Below are 27,408 nucleotides of genomic sequence, written 5' to 3' on the forward strand. Positions count from 1 at the left end.
TGCCTGCAGTATGCAAATTTAACGGCCATCTTTGTTGGGTTAATTTGCATACTCTTCTGATTGGCTGATTGGTGTAGCGAAGGTATGGTTAATTAGCATCTTTGTCTTTTATTAGTGTAGATGTAGGGATATTTATTCTAAAATAATATATTTGGTTTTATTTGTTTTTTGAGTTTGACAAACATGGTATCATGATTTTAGTCTTCACTGACTTGCTTTTTCTCACTCTTCATTACCTAAGAGTCATGCATATTCTTGCAGTAGATGCAGTTGCTGCATGCTCACTGCTGAATGTTATTCCAGTGTATGAATAAAAACAATATACTTATTCTGTTGATGGGTATTTGGGTTGTTTCCATGTATATGGTTTTTGTTTGTTTGTTTGCAGAATATCTAGGCATAGGTTATAGAAATGTTTACAATTTCAAGATAGTGCCCAATTGTTTTCCAAAGAGGCATTTTAATTTGAATATCCACTTGTGTATAAGAGTTTCTGCTGCTCTACGCCTTGCTACCACTTGATATTGGCTAACGAAAATCTTTAAATCATTATGGTCTTTTCTCAAGTTATCCTTGGATATCTGTTAGTTTAGTCTCAAAATAAGTTGAGGGTGTTTCCTTTCTTTTTATTATCTGAAAGCATTTAAGAAATGGTCTGTTCTTTGATTTTTTTAAAAAAATTTAAACGAAGCTTCTTAGAGTGTGAAGCTAAGCAAGTAGCTTATACGTCATCAGGACAAATGTACTGATTTTACAAGACGAGACCACTGAGGCTTCCAGGCTTCACACGACTTGCTAGAAATCTCAGGGCTAGTAAGGTCACCTAGTAAGGAGCAGGGCCAGAATTGAAGCTGGTTTGAGGCCTGCTGTACTTTGTAGCATCACACACAAACTTTCACAACATAGTTAATAAAATACTTTTAGCTACTGAAAATTGATTTGGTTTTTAAAACTCACTTGTAAACTGGCTGGGCCTGGTATTTTCTTTCTGGGAAGATTGTTTTAAAAGAAAAATGTATAGTTATTTATTTTAGTTTTTAAATAAATAATGAACTCCCTGCATCCCTACATCTAGTTCCAACAACGATCAATGCATGGTCCCTCCTGCCTCATCCTTACCCTCAGCCACTTTGCTCAGGGAAAACTGAGGATATTATAGTGAAAGAAATTAAAGATATTTCAGTTTATCTGTAGATAAATTTTTCATTGTGAGTCTCTAAAACATAGACTATAAAAACTATAACCCAATACCCATTATCATGCCTTAAAAAAATCCTTTAATATCTAAGAGCCAATTGGTTTCAAATTTGTCATTATTTGATCAATGTTATAAAAATATTTGGTTCTATATAGAATATTACTTTTAAATACTATATTTTGAAATTTATTCATTAATTTATATGTAAATTAAGGCACACATTGGTTTATTTATTTGCATCAGGAATTAAACAATGTCCATACTTTGTGATTGTTTGAGATGCCTTTCCAAGTGGATAGGGTTTTTTAATTTTGTTAATAATTTGTGATTTGATTGATTATTAACTCCTACCTTAATTTCATTGCAGTTTTTCTTTGAAATGTACCTAGGCTTTCTTTATGGTGTGATATATAGTCATTTAAAAATATTTTATGATTGCTTTAAAAGAATATGTAATTCTCTTATTACTTGTTGTGCGATTCTGTCTTTCTCTTTCTCTTTTCTTATCCATTTTTTTTTTCCCTTAAAGAGACCCGGTTGTTTGTCCTGTGGAGTTTTTCATTGCCAGGGATATCTCTGTGGTGTGGTTAACATATTCTTCTGCCTTCTCAAATCTCTGTATTTCCATAAATTGATAGTTGGATTTAGACAATTGATTAGATTCAGAATTCATTTCCTTTTTCCAAGGCTGTTCATTGATCATGAGTCTCATAATAGTTGTTTTCTTTTTTGTGATGTTAGCAGCCATTGATGTTCAGTGCCTAAATCCTTTAATTTATTAAAGATTTAAAATGATGATGTTCTAGTTCTATTTTTCTTTCTTCATTTACTAGCTAGAATACTTCTATAATGAGAAACTTACTCACATTATTTACCCAATGGTATTGTTGGTATATAAAAGGTTAGATAATTTTTTTCCCTTTATATCCTGATTTTATAAGTATGAGCTCATTGAATTAAACATACTGATATTTTAAAACACCACATTTATTATTCTTATTGATATGCAAATTATTACATCTTTGGCCAGTGGAAACCTTTTCAGGACCTTTTGGCACAACCCTAGTAGTTTTTGATAACCTCGATATCTGGATAGATGTCCCAAGCTCATCATGTGTATTTCCAGATCTGGCATTTTTCCAAGGAGCCTTGATTCCTTCAAGTGGGAAATGGTATTTGGAGGCAACATTTTGATGCTAGGAGTGTGTATGTTTACAAAATTGGTCATCATTTCTAAACCTGTCAGTGGACAGAATTAGAAAATTTATGTATGTAAGATCAAATATGTCATGAGTTTAAACTGATGCTTCCAATTCAAATTGAAGACCATAAGGGCAACTTTTTCCCTTTCACATCTTCCTTCCCAAGAATTCCATTTTGTCAAGGACATCGGGGATCTGTGGTCCCTGTCCTTCTTTTTTAGACTAGTTGGTGTCTCTGTGTCCTCTGCCCTCTGAGGAGTTATAGAAAAGTTATAATTTTATATGTTATCTGGCCTTTGTTCTTTAGGATGAGAATAGTGTTCCTTCCAGCTTGACATGTTTTTATTTTCTTCTTATCAAGTCTTTTTTTGTGTGTAAATTAAGATTTATGTCGCCGAAACCGGTTTGGCTCAGTGGATAGAGCGTCAGCTTGCGGACTGAAAGGTCCCAGGTTCGATTCCGGTCAAGGGCATGTACCTGGGTTGCGGGCACATCCCCAGTAGGAGATGTGCAGGAGGCAGCTGATCGATGTTTCTCTCTCATCGATGTTTCTCTCTATCTCTCTCCCTTCCTCTCTGTAAAATATCAATAAAATATATTTTTTTTAAAAAAAGATTAATGTCTTATTTTTGCTTCAATACTACCATTTGAATACCTTTCTCCCATGTATTTTTTTATATCCATGTGTATCTTCATTGAAAGTTTATTTAGCTATCCAATGATCTCTTAGATGATTCTATAATTTGTATTTGAGATCTTTTAAAGTTTAGCATTAAAAGATTATCATTTTAACACAATTTTCAAGTTCATGAATTCTCTGATCGCTCTACATTTTAGTTCTGATTTTCAAACTAAATATTAGTATATCCCAAGTTTTACTCTACCATTACAGGGTCATGTTTTGTTAATATATAATCAAAGGAATGTTAGAGAAACTTTATATAATTTTTTATATTCATCAATTTGATTTTTCTTATTAGCTTTTCACAAATTATAATAAAATGATAGACTTGTTAATTCTTTATTACAGAGTATAATCCAAGAGTACAATAAAGTGTAATTTTTTGATTGCCAGATTTATTATTCATTTGTGTTTATTATTTTAGTGTACTTAGCTAATTTTAAGGCCATATGAAAATTCTTTGCTGAAAATATTATTGTATTAAAGGAGCTGATTATTATTACCAAAATATTACTAATATTGATAAAACTTGAAAATATTTAAACCAAGCTGCTCTAGTGTCCCTTGTTTTCTTAAAATGTGATACTATAAACAGTTAACGATCACATATTTCTTAGTAATGTCCACAATTTATTGAATTGGTTTTAAATGTTGTATTAAATAATTGATATATCATGTTGGAAACAGTATTGCATAGTTTACCCTAATTTTACCTCCTCATTACTTTCATGGCCATAAAAAGTGGCTTACCAAATGTTTCTTTTCTTTTTACCTTTATAGGTTATTTTAGTGTCTGCCAATAAATTGACTCGTTATATAGAACCATGTCAGTTAACAGAAGATTTTGGTGGAAGTCTCTCTTATGATCACATGGACTGGTTAAATAAGAGGCTGGTTGGTATATTACAATGAGATAAAAAAATAATGTTATTACATGTAAATAAGATATATTTTGATAACTTCATTGTTTTAATCAACTAAAGTATAATTAACTAAAATGTAGATTGTTTTCCTTTTTATAAAAGTGAAGAAATATAATGTATATCACATGTTAGAATAATATTTGAAGGCAAATACTTTGAAATCAGATTCACAAATGTTAGCTATTACTGTTGTCATTAGTAGCAGTATTACTAGTTAAAGTTGTAAATCTTCCAGGTAGGACAGAGTAGCATAATTTCTTGGGAGGTAATCTAGTTATATACTATTCTCAGAGAAAATATTTAAACATCAATTTGAGTTGGAGAGCAGTTTGGCAGGTTGTGGTTTATGATTCTGAAAATGTATCTTCTTTGTCACACTTGTGAAATCTGGTACTCTGTATAATACAGCATTATTTAACCAAACTGCTGGGGACTAAAATAATAAATATATTAACTCTGTTTAGATTATATGCTAATTTTACTGAAGAACAATGAACTTTTGGATATTCAGAATGGAAAACCAATTCTGTTTCCATCATATTTAAACAATGTTTTCAGACAAATGAATGTCCACTTTATTTTAACCAGATTTGCCCAAATCCCTTTTTAGAAATACTTTAAGAACTCCTGTTAAAATTGTAACTAATTTATTTTTATGGTGTATGCTTGTGTGTAAAATTCTTTGACCATTAACATGCAACCAGTATGGATTGATAATAGAATAACATAAAGAAATGTTCCATAACTGGAAGTAGAGAATTACAACTTTTCTAAATAATGTTCATGCAGTTAAAACTATTATGGATGCAGATGTTTCTCAAGGAAACGTAGGAATAAAAATAAACTTGCTGATTGAGGAATAAAAATAATTTCTAATGTATTTAAATTTTAAGAATTTCTTATCCATTGAAACTATTCATTATTTTAAGGAATGGTTAAGTCTTCTCTCCTGTACACTGTTGTGCTCTGATGGTTGAATTATACTAAGTGACATCCAGATGGGGAAGGGGAAACCTTACTGGCTAATTCTATTGCTTTTAACTGAAAATCCTTTAGTACATTTTAACTTTTAAGATTATTCTTAATATGTTAATAAAATTTCACATTGTAGGTTTTTGAGAAGTTTACAAAGGAATCTACATCATTATTAGATGAACTTGCTTTGATTAACAATGGAAGTGATAAAGGAAATCAAGAGAAAGAAAGGTAGGTGGCCAGAGTCATGCAATTTTACCCTTGCAAAGCTATGATTAACCTGGTAAAAGAAACCTCTATTGTTAATGCAAGCTAAAAGGACTAAGGTAAGCAAATCTCCATTCAATAAAAATTGCATACAAAAGTTGAATTAAATTTATTTTTTTAATTTTTGAGAATTTGCTTTACATGTAAAGTTTACTGATTTGAATAAAAGTTTCTTTACAAAAGACTTTATTTGATGACTAGTAATAGCTTTACTTTTTTTCTGACACTGTAAAATATTCATTGGCAAGGAATATTTGAAATGAAAAAATTTTTTACCTTTTCAGAATTCTACTTTGCTTATAAAGAATATGGAAAAGGTGGCAGCTTGAGATAAATGTAATGTGACCTTATTTAAATACATTAGCACTTACATGCCTGGCTTATAGAACTGTAACCTTATAAAGTATGTGATATTCATGAGTTCAACTTGGAGAATTTAGTGTTTTATGACACTAGATAAAGTAATTGTTCAGTTGTATTATCTAAATGTAACTACTTAGATAAATCATTTTAATGGGTTTCCATTGAACTTTGTAACCTTCGCAGTTTTCATTTTTCTGTTGGTAGACCAAGTCACTCTCCCAAGGTAAAAAGCATTTCAGGATGCAAATTAACTCTTTCTGGTCTCAATAACAAAGTGGTCACTAGAACAGTAATTTTTCCTTAGGAAATTTGAAAGAATCAGTACTCTTGTCTGTCTCTTGAATCTGGCCTTACAAATATAATAGAACCTATAAAAAATTCATCTTGATATTCTGTGAATCCAAATATAGTCATATACCAATTAGCTGAGATGATAAGAGGGATATGAGAGGGTTATTGTATAACACCAATTCTTGATTAAAACAAAGTAAAAATGTGAAAACAAATGGTTTGAATGTAAATGTCACTGAAGTTAAACATTTAGGAACATTACTATTCTATTGGTGCATTATAAAAATGTAAAAATATGTAAATATGTGTGTGTGTGTGTGTATGCATGCATGCTATGGCTCAGGAATTGAAAATCTCACACAAGTAACTTGATAAAAATTAGTCAAACTTCTATTTTTCAATAGTCTAGCAGAGTAAGTTTGATGTTTCTTAAAGTAGTGTGTCTTAGGAAAGGCAAGCTAAAAGGGTGCCTATAGAAAATGAGTTTATGGTCAGAGGGTTTAATGCTGAGAAAGCATTGCAGTAAAAACAAAAACAAAGTGTTTGTCCCTAGAACTCCTTGTGTTTATGGTCCAGTGTCACCCTTTTTTTCCATCTAATAATATTCAGTGTTTTGGAAATTATTTTGGGAAATATTGGTTCGCATGAATATATGAAGTATTTTATAAAACTAGAGGCCCAGTGCATGACATTCATGCACTGGGGCAGGGGGGATCCTTCAGCCTGGCCTTTTCCCTTTCACAGTCCGTGAACTCTCGGGGGATGTCTGCCTGCTTGCTTAGGCAGACATCCCCTGAGGGGTCCTTAGCACTGCAGCGGAGGCAGGAGAGGCTCCCTCCACTGCCACTGTGCTCGCCAGCTGTGAGCCCAGCTTCTGGCTGAGCAGTGCTCCCCCTGTGGTAGCGCACTAAGCACCAGGGGACAGCTCCTGCGTTGAGCTTCTGCCCCCTGGTGCTCAGTGCATGTCGTAGCAACCGGTCATTTGGTCAATTTGCATATTAGGGTTTTATTATATAGGATGTTATGTTTGTCAGTCTCTACTAAAGGAACTCAAAGTGTATTGCTTAGTCTCTAAAATCCCAGATAGTAAATTCCTCCCCTTGCAAATTTTTGTCACCTTTATGTCAGCCCTCAGGAAGTATTGAGGCTAAATAAGGGCCGAATGCCTAGATCAATTGACAAAAGTGAGAGATTTAGAGCAAGACTTCCCGGTTACAGCAGCAGGGTCCTAGGCTTTGATTTGCCATGTACATGATCTTTCACTTATCTTCTACTTCCCAAATGTGTTTAATAAAGTTCATAGTCCAACTCACATGAAGCATAATTAGTACAGGGATAGAGTACAGTGGCAAGCGACACACACACACACACACACACACACACACAAATATGAGAATATTTGTAGTTCTCAAAGGTTGCTGTGGGTAAGTAACTTTTTGATTGTTGGCAGTTGATTACATGTGTTTCTTAATGTTAACATTTCTGGGTTATTACATAGCTAGCAATTTCATTTTGAAACAAATATCCAGTGAAAACTACTAAAATGGATTCTTTGATATATTTGAAATAATATCATAATCCTATATAATAAAAGGCTAATATGCAAATCAACTGAATGGCAGATTGACTGGTCGCTATGACATGCACTAACCATCAGGGGGCAGAAGCTCAACGCAGGAGCTGCGCCCTGGTGCAGTGCACTCCCACAGGGGGAGCGCTGCGCAGCCAGAAGCTGGGCTCATGACTGGTGAGCGCAGCGGCAGTGGCGGGAGCCTCTCCTGCCTAAGCTGCAGTGCTAAGGATGTCCGACTGACAGCTTAGGCCTGCTCTCCCAAGCCAGTAGTTGGACATCCCCCAAGGGCTCCTGGACTGCGAGAGGGCACGAATTTTGTGCACCGGGCCTCTAGTTAATAATAATAAACTGTTTTTCTCAGTAATATATTTTGTGATTTATCACATAGATATTTTTGTGGGTATGAGTATTTAGTTAACTCTAATAGTGTTCCTAATGCTTTAGAGAAATTATGGTAGAACAGTATTCCTCAGGTTTTCATATTTTGGTTGTACCTGTTTTAATATGTATACATAAAAGATTTTCTTAAATTATATGGGTAGAAATACAGCTTTTAAAAATTACTCTCTCGGTGCTTGCCAGGTCTGTGGATTTAAACTTCCTTCCGTCAGTTGATCCTGAAACAGTTCTTCAGACAGGTAAGATGAAAAAACATATTGATCAATAATCATCATAATCCAATAAACTAATCCTAAATTGATTGAGTCATGAAATAGACATCAGTTGAGCATGTACAGCTAGTCCTTGAATAACATAATTTTGTTCAAAGTCATTTTGTTATAATGTTATGAGGTTTTGTAGGAACTTAACTCTTATGTCAATTAGCCTATGGTAAAATTGGTTCTGTTATATAGTGTTTTGCTTAAAGTTGGAGAACTATTGACAATTTACTCTGTATTTACTATTGACAATAATACTCTGTATTATGTGGTAGAAACTTACAGGGAAATTTTTCGAACTGAATTTTATTTAACTGAGCTGTTAATATACTCTACAATATTGAAAATATTAATAATGATAAATCGATAACTTATCTCTCCCTTGAAATACTTGGGTTTATTTTCTTATCTATAAAGTGGAGATAAAAATTTCTATTATATAAGGTTGCTATGAGGATTATTGAAAACTTATTCTAACATTGTAATTTTTGTGGGTTTTTTTTTGTATTTTCTTATTTCATTCTTCTAACAACCCCTTGAAATAATTAAGATTATTTTCTCTATTTTGTACTTAAGGAAGCCAAGGCTTAGAGATATTAAAAAACTTGCTCAAGATCAAGTAACTGTTAAGCTTTATTACCATAGCAGTAAAAATAGGACTAACTCCAAAGCCACTGGTTATACTGCTTTACAGTCATCTACATAAAAGCACTTAGCACCTGCAATTGTCTTGAACATAGTGTGTGTTCATTGCTGCATGGTATGTACTATATATAAAAATTCATAAAAGCCGTTATGATCAGAATACATTTATCTTTTTACTTTGACAATTCCCTTAATGTTTTCCTTGTGGATACCATTTCTGTTAGAGAAGCAGCACCACATAATGATTTCAAAGGCAATACTTTGAAACCAAACTGCTCAAGTCCCAACTCCAATATTACTAGTTGTATAACCTACATAATAAGTTACGTACTTAACTTTTTCATGCCTCCGTTTCCCATCTTAAAATTGGGATGATAACAGTACCTACACTTCACTGGGTTGTGGTAAAGGATAAATGAGTTAACATGCAAAGTGAGTGCTATGAGAACAGTGCCTGGTACACAACACAATTAGAATTATGAGCTATTATTAGAAAATACATTAGAAATAAAATTAAGGTATTATTATTTAAAAGAACTTCAATGTGTTCTAGAATCTGTGAAACAACTACTAGACATATTTGGGCTGGAATACAGTATTGCTCTAGATTTGAAATTTAATTCCTTGTTTATGTGCCACTAAGTCCTTTATTATATGCTATTTACTCTTTTTTAAAAAATATATTTTATTGATTTTATACAGAGAGGAAGGGAGAGGGATAAAGAGTTAGAAACATCGATGAGAGAAATATCGATCAGCTGCCTCCTGCACACCTCCTACTGGGGATGTGCCCTCAACCAAGGTACATGCCCTTGACCGGAATCGAACCTGGGACCTTTGAGTCCTCAGGCCAATGCTCTATCCACTGAGCTAAACCGGTTAGAGTGCTATATACTCTTAAAACAGGGAGAGTATAAAATAGAGAAGTTTAGAACAATCTTGGATATTTTTTAAAAATTGGGAATACCTCCAAATCAAATTAGAAGTTTTGTTTCTATATATTAAAAGCCATTTAAATTTAGGACATGTTCCTGAATAATGGTAAAAACAAAAGAATTTAAATATCTGCATTTTTTGACCACTAAATAATAATTGGAATAGTAGTATCCCAGAAAAACAATTTGTTAATTTATTTACTTTTAAAATTGTTAGGATACTTACAGCTTTAGACGTTGCACATTCTGCATTTCTCATTTCTCAGGAATGAGCAGATTTTTTTATTAGATTACAGTAATTGAATAACATTGGATATTCTTTGGCCTCTCATGATTCCCACTAATATATATATTGTGGGGAGTCCTATAAATAAAGGTTGCTTGTATATTATTTTCTACCAATAATAAAGACTTGCTACCTTTACTGCAATCGTACATTTGTTACACCGTCAACTTTTCTTTTAGGAGCTATAATTAAGGGTATGAATTAATACTGAAATCATACAATATATTGCTTAGTATTGATTAGTACCATCAGACAGAAATTCCAGAGTATAATTGTACTCACAGGAAAAGAGGATTGGTTGGCACAGTATTCTGAGCAATGAGTCCACCAATAAGAAGAATATGATAGATATAGATAAAATATATAAATATACCATAAATTTGCTATACAGTATTGCATATTTAGAATATATATTCATGATATATGAAATAGCATATAAATATACTGTGTTGTATATGTGCACATATATGCAGTTTTCTATTTCTATATAAATTTTAAAATTTCATATGAGTACTTAAGACCAGGTACGTAGGTAGACATAAGGTAGATAGGCTCTAAAAATAAGGGGCTAGAATTGAGAAGAATTGTATTTCTTTATGGATATTAATTATAAGTATCTTTTATCCATAAAGGGCATGAATTGTTATCCGAATTACAGCAGCGTCGATTTAATGGCTCAGATGGAGGAGTGTCATGGTCTCCTATGGATGATGAACTGCTTGCACAGCCACAGGTTATGAAATTATTAGATTCACTGAGAGAGCAATATACTCGTTACCAGGAAGTTTGTAGACAACGTAGTAAGCGTACACAACTAGAAGAGATTCAACAGAAGGTGATGCAGGTAGGTGTCTGATTTGAATATATTTAACTCTTTATTTATCAGTGTTGTGTTTTTAAAAAATAATTTCTACTCTGTGACTGATTTTATGCCAGACCTTATTTATACTGTATGGAGAACCTTAGACACCAAATCAAACTTAAATTTTAAATTATGTACATTTTTACTAATAGTATTTGTATTAAGAATATATTTTTTTCTACAATGATGACATTGAGCATTCAGCTCACGCTATCAGAATGAACTTCAAAAATAACTGGATGGAAACATCTGTGGTCTCTGCATTCTTATAATAAGTAACATTTTGTTAGATCTGATTTCTTTTTAATAATTCATTCATTATATGTAACGACAAATTAATTATATGTAACTTTTTCTATGTAATATATTTGTAAGTTAAAGATAGCTTGTATTAAATAATTTGTTAGTGTTTTGTTAATTTGAGCATTTAGTTTTTCTATCCAAGAGAAGAAATAAAATGTAATGTAAGTAATTATATTACATTTTATTGTTGTATGAAACTGAGAAATTTTTAAGTGTATTTAATATTTATAACTTTTTAGTTCCTTTAATATTTAAAAAATTAATGCTAAGGAAGACATTTCTGTTATTTAAACTACATTCTGAATTTTCATGTTGAATTATTAAAAGATAAATCTTAAAATATTTTAATTAAAAAATTCAGATTAGAAATGTTTTTTATTAGATTTATTAGGTAATTATTTATGAAGTGCTTATTATATAGGATATAAAGGTACACTTGCCTTTTGCTGTCATTAAACTTAAGGGGAGAGAATATTAAGTGTCACAAGGGCATGACTGAAGTGCTATGGGTATTTATAGGAGGGATTATTCCTCTGGTTGCAGGTAATCTAGGAAAATTTAGTGGAGTAGGTGGAATTTGAACTTGTCCTCTAAGAATGTGTGGGACATCTTTTAAACCAGTCATCTCCTTTTGGTTTAAAAGAATTTGGTATTTTGTGAAGGATAAAGAACAGCATGGATAAATAATAGCAGCATGAAATTTCAAGCTCCATTGAAGAAAAAGGATGCAGGAAAGCACTGTGGGAAGTTTTTTGGCTTTTGAGTCATAGAGCAAAATAGTTCAGAGAGCATGTTCTGAATCCCAATTCTTCCATTTATTTGGTGTGTGATCATGGCTACATTATTTAGCCACCTGAAACTTCATCTAACTTTTCTTTTTTCCCTTTCTCTCTTTTTCTCCCATAGTTTTTTCATTACTGAAACAGGAATAATAAGTCCACTTTTGAAAAGCTGCCAGTACTCGATTAGTGGCAGCTTTTATATTTGTTTCCATTGAATTAGACTCTGGTCTAGAAGTATACCTTAGTTCTTGGCATACTTTTTCTGAAAAAGGCCAAGTAGTGGATGTTTAGGCTTTGTGGGTCAGTTTTTCTTGCAGTTATGGCTATTTAAACTGTCCTTATAATCCATGCACATTATGTAAATGAATGTGTATGTCTGTGCTCCAGTAAAATTTTATTTACAAAAACATTGGTAAGCCACAATTGGCCTGTAGCTGTTGACCTCTGACCAGATAGATCATGAGGATGTCATGGGTACAAAAGCGTGAAATGAAGGAAGGAGCTGGATCCTGGAAGATCTTGAATTCCAGGCAAAAGGATTTAGGTTTTATCTCATGATAACCAAACCAAAGATAGCTGGACATAAATTCATTATATGTAACTTTTTCTATGTAATATATTTGTAAGTTAAAGATAGCTTGTATTAAATCCAGGTAAGGTTAGCCATGTAGCTTGAGAGTACCATAGTCCCCTATGTCTGCAAGGTACATATCAAGACCCCCCAGTGGATGCCTGAAATCACGAAGAATACCTAAGTCTGTATATACTATGTTTTTTTCTCTATATGTACATACATTTTCACTTAAAGCAAACACTTTATGGCTTTTTTTCACCTATCCAAATAGCCAGCGTCACTACTCTTACACTTTGTGGCCACTGTTAAGTAAAATGAGGTTTATTTGGACACAGCACTGTGATACCGTGATAGTCAGCCTGGTAACTGGAAGAAGGCTAAGTGATTAGTGAGTTGATACCATATCTAGTATGGATATGTTGAATAGAGGAATGATTCACTTCCTGGCTGGGACAGTGCAAGATTTTATCACACTACTCAGAACAGCATGCATTTTAAACTTATGAATTGTTTTGTTTCTGAAATTTTTTTCATTTAAATGATGGGACTACAGTAAAGGGGTATCTTGGAAAACTGTAATGATGGAATAACAGTGTTATACAAGTCACCCAGGTAATCTGGGTTCACCCTCTGCTACCACTTTCAAGTTGGGAATGAACTATAACCACTCAATGCTGTAGCTTCCTTCTTAGTAAACTGAGCATAAAAATAACAGTAATAATATGACCCACTTAATACGGTGTCACAAGGATTAAAGAAGATACTTGTAATAATAAAATGTGTAGTGTTTGGCACATAATGAGTTTTCTATTAATATCAATTATTTCTCACTCATTCAAATATGAATGTGTATGTTAGTGTGACACTGTGGTGGTGGAATACAATGGTGAGTAAAATAGACAAAGTTCCCACCTTTACGGAGCATAATCCTATATAGTAAAAGCGTAATATGTAAATCGACCACCCAGTTGTTATGACACACACTGACACCAGGAGGCAGATGCTCAATGCAGGAGCTGCCACCTGGTGATTGGTGTGCTCCCACAGGGGGAGCGCAGCTCAGCCAGAAGCCGGGCTCACTGCTGGTGAACGCAGTGGCAGTGGCGGGAGCCTCTCCCGCCTCTGCTGCAGGTGGGCAGTAAGTGGTAAGGAGCCAGGGTTCCTGGAATGTGAGAGCCCCAGACTGAGAGAGGGATCAGGCCTAAGCCGGCAGGAGGACATCCCCTGAGGGGTCCTGGACTGCGAGAGGGTGCAGGCCTGGCTGTAGGACCCCCTCCACCCCAGTGCACGAATCTCGTGCACCAGGCCTCTAGTTAGATAATAACACAAATAGTTGTAAAATTGTAACCATGATGGAGAGTGGTGGGAGTAAGGGTAAAAAAGAACATTTCAGAGATGAATCATTTTTATGGCTTGCATGAATCATTTAATGGATGGTAGTGGTGTCCAATTACGTTTGGATTTAAGTATGGGTGGAAAAGGCCATAAAGAATCATGATATTGGGTTTAGATATGTCAAATTGAGGTGACTTTGAGATATCTAAGAAAAATGTTGAAGGGTATTCCTAAATAGGTCCAGAAATCAGAGAAGTCTGGGCTGGTGACATATTTGTTTGTTAATCGTATATGAATGATAATCAAAGGCATTGATATGGATGAGAATTCCCCAAGTAAAGAGCTGAGAGAATGTGAGATGTGGACTTGTTAACTAAGCTAAGAGAACTCCAGCATGCAGTGAGAAGGCAATGAATGATGGTCAGAGATGAAGAAGAGAAGTGTGAAGACACTTCAGGAAAGGATTTGGGAACCCTGTCAAATGCTGCTGAAAGACTGAAAAAGAGTAAGACTTAACATGTTGGTTAGAATGTACAAGATTGAGATAATTGGTGAACCCAGGGCATGAGTGGCATGACCAGAAGCTCATTGACATGAATTCAGGAATGAGCAAGGTGTGATGAAGGACACTGAGTACAGATGACTGAGAATTTTGTCTTTGAAGGAAAGATGAGCAATAGACCAGTCCCTGAAAGTGGTAGAATAGGGTTACATTAGTTTACGAGGGCTGCTGCAATGAAGTGCTGCATACTGGGCGCTTACACAACAGATATATTTTCTCACAGTTCTGGAGGCTAAAAGTCCAAGATCCAGGTGTTAGCAAGGTTGATTCCTTCTGAGGACAGTGAGGGAAGGGTCTGTTCTAGGTCTCCCATTGTCTTGTCGATGATGACCATCTTTTCCCTGTATCTTCATATCATTTTCCTCTTTATCTGTGTCCACATTTCCTCTCCTTTTAAGGACACCTGTCATTAGATTAGGACCCATCCTAATAACCTCATTTTAATTTAATTGTTTCTTTAAAGGCCCTATCCTTAAATAAATATGGTTACATTCTGAAGTACTGAGGGTTAGAACATACAGATTTGGGGTAAGGGGGGCCACAATTCAGCTTCATAGGGGTCAAGTATAGTGTTTTGTTTTTTTAAATTGATACTATAGACAACTCTAAGAGGTTTAAAGCCTAGTAGGATTTATCAATTTGGAGAGAGGAATTGAATATACAAAAGAGAAAAAATAGGTAATACTATCAAGTTCCTGACAAGGTGGAAGTGAATGAACTCAAAAACAGTTGAAGAGATTAACTTTAGAATGAATAGGGAGAACTCCCCCATTGTATCAGGAGGGAGGATGAGTGGGATGAATCTGGAGATGCTTTCATGTATAAGAGGCATCAGGAAGATGGAGTTCCTGTGTGATGTGTTCTCTTTTTTTGTAAAGTAAGAGACAAAGATCATCTGCTTAGTGGTGTAGGTTGGAGGCAGGGTAGTGGGGGTGTTGAAGAGGAATAGAGGTTTAAATTAAGTGAAGATGATTCAGAATTTTTTTTTTTGTGGGGATTGGAAGAGTAAAATTACTCCACAAGTGTGGTTCTATTTTCAGATAGTGTTAATATTGAATTTATGGGAGAACCTTTCTGGCCTTTTGTATGACTCTACGTATTTGTGGCTGGCTATTGAGGTAGAGCACAGAGATAGGATTCACCCAGCATTTGTGCTTTGCTACGTGGCAGATGAATGGGTAGGATAAAAAGACAGAGGGGCAAAGGAGTTAATGTATTGCCAAATGCATTTTTGAAATATTGGACCAGCTCAAGTGGGTAAAAAAGAAACTAAAGGATGATGATGATAATATTCATAATGATGGTGATGATGGTAATAAGATTATTGTTAAACACAAACTTCATTACAATTCAGTTTTATGAACTTTACATGTAGATTGGTTAGAACATTAATATTCATCCTCTAATGGTCTGCAGTTTTTCACAGGTCACATTTTAGGGAAAGATCTATTTCCCTTGTCAAAATGATTACTCAAATTAAACTACATATTAACATATATTGGTCATGTCAGCACACACAGAGCATAAACATAATGTCTTCAGTCTTGCAAATTTGAGGAAAATGAAATTTTTTTTTGTTATATGAAGATAATCATAAAGTTGACTATCTGCTTTTATGTTAAATTGGTGAAAATTGAAATTTTCCAAATTTCCTTGTTGACTTATCCCTGAAAACATAATGAAATAGTAATCAATAGCTCTAATAAATAAATTGCCTGATAGTAATAACCATTACAGTTACCAGTCACTTATTCCCCACCGTTCATCTTGGTAGCATCAGACTTCATGTGTTATGCCGAGGCTCTCCATGCTGCTGCTACATATAAAAACTAGACTTCACATACTTCTAGGTAGGAGACAGTACCACTTCACAGAAATATACTGTCATGATTCTCATTATTTATTGCAGCAGAAATTACTGCCAGCATTGCAAATGTTATTTCTAGAGTCATCCATGTGCTTTTTCCTGTTTGTAGGAAGGAACCATAGGGGCAAAATAGTATACATTCTGAGTTGCTATGTACCCGGTTCCTCGTATTCTTTCTCCGGGTCAGTTGCTTGACATTTGCTTGACATACCCTTCTGTATGATGTGACCTCACATACTTCCAGGTACTCTCTCATACATTCTTTAGAAATTAGCCTGGTCATGAAAGAATGGTGGATACTCACATGCAGTTTTGACCTTTGCAGATATTTGTCATGGTAGATTTTAAGAACACATCTGCAATCCAAGGTTATTATTTTACATATACATATAACCATTTGAGAAGTCACACTAATATAGATTGGGCATGGAATTGCTTTTTCAGTAAGTTAATATTCAGATTGACTGAGCTAGATGCCCTGATTGAACTTACTTTATAACCTAATTTGGTTAAGCATCACCCTTAATGCATTTAAATAAATTTGTTTACTGGGGCATCAACCTCAGTTTGCATCATTTTTATTAGAAATAGTCATACAGTTACTGATGTTGCATTCTAAGGGAAATTTTAGTATACATTAAAACAAGTAACTGGCTTCCGGTGGGTTTTCTTTCTTTCTTTCTTTCTTTTTTTTTTTTTTGACAAGATGCCTTTGCTCTTTGAAAGTTCCATGTCAGTGAATTGTTTTCCCCTACTTATCATGATTATGTATGGTAACCTGCTTCTTTTGTTTCTAGCATATTCTAAAAGCAAAGTTTAAATGTCTAAATAATATCTTCAATTTTTAAAAGTAATGTATAATACATTATTGATTCATTAAATGTTTTTGAGATGCCTTTATTCCATCTTTATTTTTAGAATTTAGACATTTCTAGTGAAATAATTGATTATATTTATTGCTGAAAGCTATTTTATGTCTGTTGCAATATCCCATATTTGTATTATATAGTAATAAATGAGAACAACACAGCTTTAGAAAAAAAATAACATATAACTATAAAATGCTGCATATATCCTATGTAATAAAACCCTAATATGCTAAGTGTCTGGTCGTCCGGTCATCCGTTCAACCAATCAAAGTGTAATATGCTAATGATATGCTAAGGTCACTCAGCCACTCGCTATGACATGCACTGACCACCGGTGGCAGACAGTCGACTGGTCGACCAGTCACTATGACGGGCACAGACCACCAGGGAGCAGACACTCCAACCAGTAAGTTAGCTTGCTGCTGGGGTCCAGCTGATGGGGACTGAACAAGATGGGCCAGACACGCCCTGGAGCCCTCACGCAGTCCATCCCAAGCTCGCCAACCTCCCATATCCCTCCTCAGCCCCGATTGTGCACTGGTGGGGTCCCTTGGCCTGGCCTGTGCCCTCTCGCAATCTGGGACTCCTCAGGGGATGTCAGAGAGCCGGTTTCGGCCTGATCGCGCTCAACACAGGAGCTTCCCCCTGGTGGTCAGTGCGCTCCCACGGGGGATGTCACTCAGCTAGAAGCCGGGCTCACTGCTGGCGAGCGCAGCGGTGGTGGCGGGAGCCTCTTCTGCCTCCCCAGCAGTGCTAAGGCTGTCCGTCTGCTGGCAGTCGGACATCCCCTGAGTGCTCCCAAACTGCTAGAGGGTGCAGGGCGGGCTGTGGGAATGCCCCCCCGCCCCCGCTACAGTGTACGAATTTCGTACACCAGGCCTCTAGTGTATATATAAGATGCTAAATCTAAAAATGTTATATATGTAATGTTCATCATGGAATTACTTAGAATTGGTGGAAATTGGAAACATTCTACATGCTTAGCAATAGAAAAATGGAGTCTTGAAATCAGTTATTTGAGGCAGTACATTACTTACATTGCTCTTCATAAGGATGGGTAGGTTGATTGGTTGGTTGCTTGCTTGGACAGAAGTGTGAGAGGGAGGGGGGGAGGGAGGTAGGCAGGCAAGGAAGTTATCCTTCTTAAAAAAGGTTTGAAAATTATTGAAAATTGTAACTGTAGCCACATGAAAAATCATTATAGTATAATGTTAAGTGAAAAACAGGATAGAAATTACTTTGAGAATTGGCTATGGGATTTAAGTCTGGAGCATCATATGAAAACACTGTGCATATAAAAAATGATTGGAAGGAAATATACATGATTTTTTTCCTGTAATGTGGCACATTTTTAAAAATCAGAAGGATGAAAGTTTATTAAAAAATTACACGAGCTGTTAGATTTTAAAATGAATGTGTTCAACCTAGTAGTAACAGAAATGCACTATGGGTCTGTGATACTTGGTTATAAAGTTCTAAGGTAAACCTATCCATCCATTGCATCTATAATATCATGCTTCAGAGACACTCTTATTCACTTCTTGGGAGCTGTCCTAAGTTTAGGGCATAACCATACATCTATTGTTGAATTCCTTATTCTAATTTAGTAACAGATAAATCTTGATAATGTTTTTTTTCTGTTAAAATTACTTTACTATATCTATGCAGATTCAGAGTATTTATGTTTGTGGGTAAAGAGTTAACAGAACCCTTTTTTCCTCTGCATGAAAATTGATCTCTGCTTAACTATCTAGCTCTGGTACCCTGAAAACCTGATAAAGACTTGGAATGTCAAGTATGATACTAGACAACATTGCTTATAATAAAAAATATTCTGGATGGCCCTGGCCCGGTAGCTCAGTTGATTAGAGTGTTGTCCTGATACTCCAAGGTTGTGGGTTCAATCCCCTGTGAGGGCACATATAAGAATCAACCAATGAATGAATGAATAAATGGAACAACAAATCGATGTTTCTTTCTCTCCCTCCCTCTCTCCCTCTTCCTCAAATCAGTAATTAAATTTTTTTTAAATTTCTGGATCTGGATTAGGAAAACTACCAATACTTTATGGAACACTTAACTTTGGGCATCCCTTAGTTCATTGACTTCTATAACAGGCATGACCCTGGGGGTATGAAGTTTTTCTTCTATATCTGTCCCATATGTATCTCATCTTCTTACACCTGAACTCTGGGACTGCTTCAGGGACTCAGCCGAAGAGAATTGCCCAATCCTGCTGTTTTAGCAAACTAGTCCCCACCCTACGTCCTTCTGAGTAGCTCGGTGTCATTGGAACTTAAAATGACCTTGTATGTCTGAATGTTTTGTTGATCCTAAGAAAATCCCTAGTGGGTAATCCTATATAATAAAGAGGGAATATGCAAATTGACCATCACTCTGCCACAAAATGGCTACACCCACAGTGGAGGCCGAGTTTCTGTAATGAGCCTTAACAAACAATCAGTAGGGACCTGAGGCTGTGCCCCGCCCAACCCCCCTCCCTGTGGGGTTTGACAGGGGACCTCAAGCTGTGCCCCCCCCCCCCGCCACCTGGCTGGGCTTGACAGGGGACCTCAGGACACGCCCCCCACCCCGGCACCGGGCCAGGGGACCTGAGGCTGTGCCTCCTGCCCGGCAGGGCTTGACAGGGGAACCTCAAGGTGTGCCTCCTGTCCGGTAAGGCTTGATGGGGGACCTCAGGCCGCGCCCCCCTACCCAGTGGCGGGGCTTGACAGGGGACCTCAAGGCGCAACCCCCACCCTGGCCCAGGCTGGGGGACCTCAGACCATGCTCCCCTGCCCAGTGGTGCTTGACGGGGGACCTCAGGCTATGCCCCCCGCCCAGCGCCAGGCCAGGGGAGGCTGCGACCCCGCCTGGCGGGGCTTGACAAGGGTGGGGCCGGGTGGGTCTGGATCTAACCCAATGGGGGTGGGGCCGGCCAGGTCTGTGTCTCGCAATTTTGAGGTGCATGTGGGTGGGCGGGGACTTGACTCTGGGTCCCGTGATGTGCCCCAGATTCTGACAGAAGGAAGATTTTCATATACATTTTACTAATTTTCTTTCTTCTCTGACACTTCTATTATAGAGAAAGGGCAAATAGCAATATTAAAATATTTCCTCTAATTAATCCCCTTTTAATGTGCACGAATTTCGTGTACCGGGCCACTAGTGTAGTGGTATAATTCTACGGTTAGTTTTTTTAAAAAAAATACATTTTTATTGATTTCAGAGAGGGATAGGGAGAGAGAGGAAAACATCAGTGATGAGAGAGAATCATTGAGAGGCTGCCTCCTGCATGCCCCACACTGGGGACCGAGCCTACAACCCAGACGGATGACGTGACCGGCGTGGCTAGGCTCTACAGTTTTTAACTTTCTTTTCAAAGTAAGAAAAATAGCATTTTAACTTTATATTAGTTAATTCATTCAGTTTTATCATTGCCTTGGGAAGAATATTAGACAGGACAGACACATAGCTTTTAGTCCTAGTTTTTCAATAATGGATTATGTTACCTTGGACAAGTAACTTAGTCTCTCTGAAACATAGTTTTCTTAAAGTGTTAGATAATGTGACCAATATCATATCTGATTTCCCTTCCAACTCTAAATCCTATTGTTCTCTGAGGTCCTTATTATAAGTTAATTTTTAATCCTCTTATTTTTGTCGGAGCCTTCTAGATTTCTTTGATCCTGGCAGATGATAAGAACAAATATGAACTGCCTATGCATTAAAATTTAAAGAATTTAGAGCAGTGGTTCTCAACCTTTTGGCCCTTTAAATACAGTTCCTCATGTTGTGACCCAACCATAAAATTATTTTCGTTGCTACTTCATGACTGTAATGTTGCTACTGTTATGAATCGTAATGTAAGTATCTGATACGCAGGATGGTCTTAGGCGACCCCTGTGAAAGGGTCGTTCGACCACCAAAGGGGTCGCGACCCACAGGTTGAGAACCGCTGATTTAGATGAAAAATACTGGAGGAACTTTGGGAAGGGAAAACCAATTAGAATGAAAGCTTGAAGAGCTTTTAATTACTTTAAAATTTCATCTCAACTTCCTTTTATAGGTCGTGAACTGGCTTGAAGGACCTGGATCAGAACAACTTAGAGCCCAGTGGGGGATTGGAGATTCCATTCGGGCTTCGCAGGCCCTACAACAGAAGCACGAAGAGATCGAGAGCCAGCACAGTGTGAGAGACTTTTTTACCTCTGCACGTTACAGTGCTATTCTTAATGTGCTAATTAATTAGCACGTGTGATGCTAAGTGATAAGTTGCTATATACTTTGGTATAGGAGCATAAACATACAGTATGTTTACTGTTTAGAGGCCATAAAGGACATTTTGACCATTTGGTACATATTCATTTAAAGTTTGGCTGTGGTTTTTATCTCCAGTACAGTTTAATAACATATTTTTATAGAGACACAATTCATGTGACAGAAGAAAGAATGATAATACAAAAACAGGACTTCCATTTATAGTCCCTGAGATAGAAACTGTGATTCTTAAGGTCATGAGTTGATAATTATTGAAGCTGCATGGTACATGGGATTTCATTGTAGAGTTTACCCTTGAACAGTGAGGGGCTTAGGGCCATGGACCCCCCCTTCCTTCTTCCCCTCTTTTACTGTTGAAAATCTCCATGTAACTTTAACCCCACCAAAATTTACTAATAGTCTACTGTTGGCTGGAAGCCTTACCAATAACATAAATAGTTGATTAACATATATTTTATATATGTTTTATATATTGTATTACAATAAAGTAAGCTAGAGCCGTGGTTGGCAAACCGCGGCTCGCGAGCCACATGCGACTCTTTGGCCCCTTGAGTGTGGCCACGAAGTTTCAATTGCACTGTACGTGTGCGCCCGCACGTGGTATTTTGTGGAAGAGCCACACTCAAGGGGCCGCAGTTTGCCGACCACTGAGCTAGAGAAAAGAAAATCTTTTTTAAGAAAATCATAAGAGAAAATACACTTAGAGTATTTATTGAAAAAAAAAATGCACGTATAAGTGGACCCATGCAATTCAAATCCTGTGTTGTTGAAGGGCCAACTACTTTCTACTTTGGAATAGATTTGAAATTTTTCATTCTAAAAGGTTTGCAAAAGAGAATTGCACCATTTTAACCAATAGATGGCACTGCGTTTCACCTTGAGAATAGGTTGATGCCGGATAAACATATTATGATGTTTAAGATAGTCTAACATTTTATTAAAAGCTTTCTTGTCTCTTTGTAAATAAAAGTGAACACTTTAAAACATGTATTGGAATTGTTCAGGTCTCATGAAAGTCAAATTTCTAGTATATTGATTGGTTAATAGGAGTAGAATTTGGAGAAACTTTTAACATACCATTTTTGTATTAAAACACTTTGTCAAGTATTAAGTTTTAGATTCTTCCTAAAAGCATAATTCACAAATAAAGCTAAACGTAAATTTATTAGCTGAGAATTTATTTATATTTTTTAAAAGATCACTGGCTGTTGTATGGAGAACAGGGAGTAGAGACAAAAAATGAAATAGGAAGGCAGGAGGCTAACAGAATGGAGGCAGTATAAGTAATGATAAATTGTCAGATTCATGGGTTAAGATAGCAAGACTTGCTCTTGGAAGAAGAATGATATGTTTGGCTTTAGCAACTATTAAGTGGGGAAGACTGGGAGAGAAGCAGGTTGGGAGGCTGGAAATCAGTATCTTTGGGGACAAGTTAAATTTTGGATATCTAAAAGTCACCTGAATGAAGATCATTAGTAGATGGTTGCCTATCAATGTGTATAATTCAGGAGTGGGGTCAGGCGTTGGGAGTTGTAAGCCTATTGGTGTTACTTAAAGGCATGGGACTATATGAAATCATCCAAACCCAATGAATATTGATTTAGAAGCAAAAAGAGAAGAGGGAGAAAAATGGTCTGGAAATAGTAATGGGGCCTGAGGCAGCCATCTCTCTACTCCACCTCTAGGATTGTGGGATGTCAGCTGTGAAAATGAAAACAGCAGTTAGTTAGGAGGGCTACAGGGCTCGCTGCCTTTTCTGACGGTGGACAGGTGTCATGTAAAGCAAGAGAGAGAAGGAAACAGAGGCCAGGATGAGACTAGAGGAGATTTTGTTCTTGGCTGGAGTGTGTTCTAGGGATTGCCGTGAAGGATTTGGGGATTGGGGACTTTTCTTCTTAATTTAAATGATTTTGCCTAAGGAAATTATTTTGTTTATTAGTGTATATGGAGAAATTATTAAATGTCATGTAGGTCTCCATAAACTAATTTTATCCTTAATTTACTTTACAATGTCTCTATTATAGGAATGGTTCGCAGTGTATGTGGAGCTTAATCAGCAAATTGCAGCACTCTTAAATGCTGGGGACGAGGAAGATCTTGTGGAGCTGAAGTCCCTGCAGCAACAGCTTAGTGATGTTTGCTATCGACAGGCCAGTCAGCTGGAATTCAGGCAAAATCTCTTACAAGCAGCCCTTGAATTTCATGGTGTTGCCCAAGATGTAAGTATCTACTCTTAGTGCTTTTCTTCTCTTCAAACGATCTGAATACATATCTGCACATAATTTTTGCAGGTTTGCATGTCTCCTAATTATTTTCCTGGAACAGTAAAATAATGTACTGGTGGGGGAAATGAGATAAAATCTTTGATTTTTTTTAAGTCAATCTGCATGCACCTAAACTACTTTTGTCTACATAGAGTGTCCCAACTAGTAGATATATTTTGTTTTAATTGTTTCTCAATGTTTATGCTTTATAACATAGAATGAAATGGAAGTTTCATTACTTTTGTACATTCTGCTGACCTGGATATATTTCTTTGTCTTCCTGGTGCATGCATCTGTGTATTCTGTCTTCCAGATAACATGTATTCTAATTATGCGTTCTTGTCTTTTAACAGCATAGTCTTTTTTCAAGTATAATTGTGATAACCTCATTAGATATAAACCTCATTAACCATTAAACACTTTAGATGCTGATTACATCAGGGTTATCTCTTTGGTGTCCCTCTGCTTTAGTTGTCTCAGCAGTTGGATGGCTTATTAGGGATGTTGTGCGTAGATGTAGCACCAGCTGATGGAGCATCGATTCAGCAAACTTTAAAACTGCTTGAAGAGAAGCTGAAAAGTGTTGGTAAGCAGATTTTAAAAATGCTGAAACATAAGGGTTCTTTTAAAAAAATATTACCATGGTCACACAAGTCAGCATATACTGAATTAATAATTATTTACAGGAAAAATTACTATAAAAAAGGTTTTATGTTCTCTTGAAGGATGTAATTTATGCTGAAATTTTTATTTTTTTCATTGTTGGTCAATCACTTCCTTCATTGGACCGTTAGCCTTTCTTATTTACCCAGCTATATCTACAGGTGCTATGTCTTGCATATCCTATGAACAGTTATTTGTAGTGCATGCATAAACTGTAATTAGCTGTGAAGTGTTCTGTGGTAAACCCTGTATGCCCCATACTGTTGTTTTATGCAATGATTTTTGTTGTTGCTATATCCTAACCTGTAAAAACATACTTGGTTTGGTTCTGTGAACTTGTTTCTCCAAACTGGAAATATTGCCAAGATTACATACTCTCTAAGCCTTAATGAGATCCAATCTCATTAAGCTAGTTCTCTCACTTGTCATCAAGACCTTTAAAAATCTAGTAGAGATAAATACAGTGACTTTCCCTAGGTCATGAATGAAGAGGTAGACAGTAGATGCAAAAATGGAAAGTGGGGATGGGTTGAGGAGGACAGGGTGACAAAGGTGATATAGGAGAAGCAGCAGAAACCAAGGGCAGAGATTTAATAGAAAATGGTAACATGTGATTGGACCAAATTAATTACTTTTTGAAAAGGATTTGAAGGAATGGATTTGAAAAGTCATGTTTATATTGGCATTTTACTTGTTTGAGCCTTTGTTATTTTAGCAAATGATATGCATAATACACATGTAGTATTTAATATGCCAAATGAAATTTATTTGAAAATGTCAGAAAATTTCTTGAGCCACACTTTTTTTTAAAAAAGAAAAGAAATTCCTGTATACTTTGGAGTATTGCAGACATCCTAAGTGTTGCTTCTTGTTGGGTATAAACTAGGTAGTACCTGTACTCAGAATGTTTAGCATCCTTTAACATTGCTTCAGTGATTTGAAGCCTTGCAACTCATACCTGTTTTTGAACAAAACATTTGCCTTGTTCTAAAAAAAATCGGACTATGTAAAAGCAGAAAGGAAAAAATTGAAAACCCTTACTGATTAAAACAGTAATTCTCACATTTACTGCTTTCTGCTTTAAAAATTAATTATTATCTATGGAAATTAGCCCTTTGGAAATTCTCTTTAAGGACAATTTGGCATTAGGAGGGTGGAGGGAGAATTTCAGTCTGAGTCACATTTAAAGGGGTTTTATTGCTCGAAATGTTCAGAGGACTCCACCCAAGGATAGTTTAATATACAAACTGTTATACTTGGAATTCATGTGCAGTATCTGCTGCAAGGGTTTACTTGAGGGAGGGAAAGCACTTCCTTTGTTTAAGAAATTAAATCTAGCAACTTTTGTTTTAGATGTAGGATTGCAAGGTTTGCGTGAAAAAGGTCAAGGTCTTCTGGATCAGATCTCCAATCAGGCATCCTGGGCATATGGAAAGGATGTAACCATTGAAAATAAAGAAAATGTGGACCACATACAAGGAGTGATGGAAGATATGCAGCTTAGGAAACAAAGGCAAAGTTTGACTACTAATGTTAATTTTTGCTAAGACAACATTATTAATTAAAATGACAAATGATATAATTTATATTTTTTATTCAAACTAAAAGTTTTACCTGTTTATATAGTAGGCATGTAGTAAGTTTTTTGTGACTGTAATAATTATTGTATGTAATTATACTAACACATAATGGCAATTTGTTCAATTAACGAATGGGTACCTTTTCCTTTTACTCAGTAGTAAAAATTTCGATTACACTCAAATACTTTTTATTCCTATTTCCAGTGTAGCTTCTGACTCTTCTGTCTTTTAAGAAAACCCTTTTTGGAAAATTTTGCTTTTCAGTTTTCTTTTGGTTTAGTTGATATTAAATGTCATCTAAACTGATCTGTTTCTTCATCTAAACTTCTTACTAACAAATTATCATACGTCCATTGTTCTCATATTTGCTGTAAAAGGATTAGACTATAGATTAATGTTTGTTAAAGTAAGATGATGGGTGAGGGTAAGATGATGTTTAGTTTCATTTGATACAGAATTAGGAATTTAAAGCCTTCTTTGAAAACTCAATTTGCAGTAGCAACTGCAAATTATAGTTGTCCCTGTGCATCCAGGGGCATTGGTTCCAGGACCCCCACAGATAGGAAAACTCACAGGTGCTCAGATCCTTTATATAAAGTGGTGTTGTATTTGCGTATAACCTAAGCACATCCTCCTGTATACTTTAAAGCATCTCTATATTATAATACCTAATACAATGTAAATGGTAGGTAAATAGTTGTTATACTCTATTATTTAGGGAATAATAACCAGAAAAAAAAGTCTGTACACGTTCAGTACGGATGCAACTGTCGTAGATCTTACTCCATAGCACAAATCAGCAGCAACGTAAGATATTTTTTTGTGAATATTTTCATGTTAAACTCTGCATCTTACACTTGTTCTCTATTTTTTCTGAACCTGTCAAAAAATGACAAATGCTTTTCCATTTACAGAGCACTTCATGAAAACCAATGAGTAAGGGCACTAAAATAGGTTCTTCATCCCTAATAAATCACCATAATTTTCACTACATAGTCACATAAGCAACTACATAACTTTTCTGAATATTTTCAACCCATGATCGGTGAATCCATGGATGCAGAACCCACAGATAATGGAGAGCCAACTGTGTTTCGAACTAATAGATTAATCTATGCATATAAACATAGATTAATCCATCTAGAAATTTTTGTACACCTAGAAATTTTAAAGTCAAGAAAACCTACAGAAACTCTCTCCTTACATCTTAGAGAAAACATTCACCAGACAGAAATTTTTTCTACCCTCATATCTGCAAATTTATCCGTTTCACTATTCATTCTCCTCCCAAAGGATGACAGCCCTGCTCTTATCAAAGCCGATCCTTCCATGTACCCTCATGTCTCCTCATTCCATCATCTCCCGTTTTCTACTCTGATCCCTGTCCCTCATTTATTTGCTTAAATATCTCCTATTTAAAACAATGTAAAGAATTACACACCTTCCTCTTCAACTCTTTCTTTGTCT

At 35.8% G+C, this 27,408-nt stretch overlaps 1 protein-coding gene across 2 annotated transcripts in view; it reads left to right on the forward strand.

The window, feature by feature from the left end:
• The window catches only part of SESTD1 (SEC14 and spectrin domain containing 1), a 102,348-nt gene that overhangs the window by 57,030 nt on the left and 17,910 nt on the right, over window positions 1–27,408 (forward strand). For both annotated transcript variants that reach the window (XM_059703943.1, XM_059703944.1), the window contains 8 exons: window positions 3,863–3,976; window positions 5,117–5,211; window positions 8,057–8,112; window positions 10,632–10,843; window positions 21,223–21,345; window positions 23,459–23,653; window positions 24,170–24,284; window positions 25,715–25,874. In XM_059703943.1, coding sequence (XP_059559926.1) covers window positions 3,863–3,976; window positions 5,117–5,211; window positions 8,057–8,112; window positions 10,632–10,843; window positions 21,223–21,345; window positions 23,459–23,653; window positions 24,170–24,284; window positions 25,715–25,874 — 1,070 coding nt within the window. The remainder of the gene's footprint in view (window positions 1–3,862; window positions 3,977–5,116; window positions 5,212–8,056; window positions 8,113–10,631; window positions 10,844–21,222; window positions 21,346–23,458; window positions 23,654–24,169; window positions 24,285–25,714; window positions 25,875–27,408) is intronic.

The sequence above is a fragment of the Myotis daubentonii genome, chromosome 7, assembly GCF_963259705.1.
Source record: "Myotis daubentonii chromosome 7, mMyoDau2.1, whole genome shotgun sequence".
Taxonomy (NCBI): domain Eukaryota; kingdom Metazoa; phylum Chordata; class Mammalia; order Chiroptera; family Vespertilionidae; genus Myotis; species Myotis daubentonii.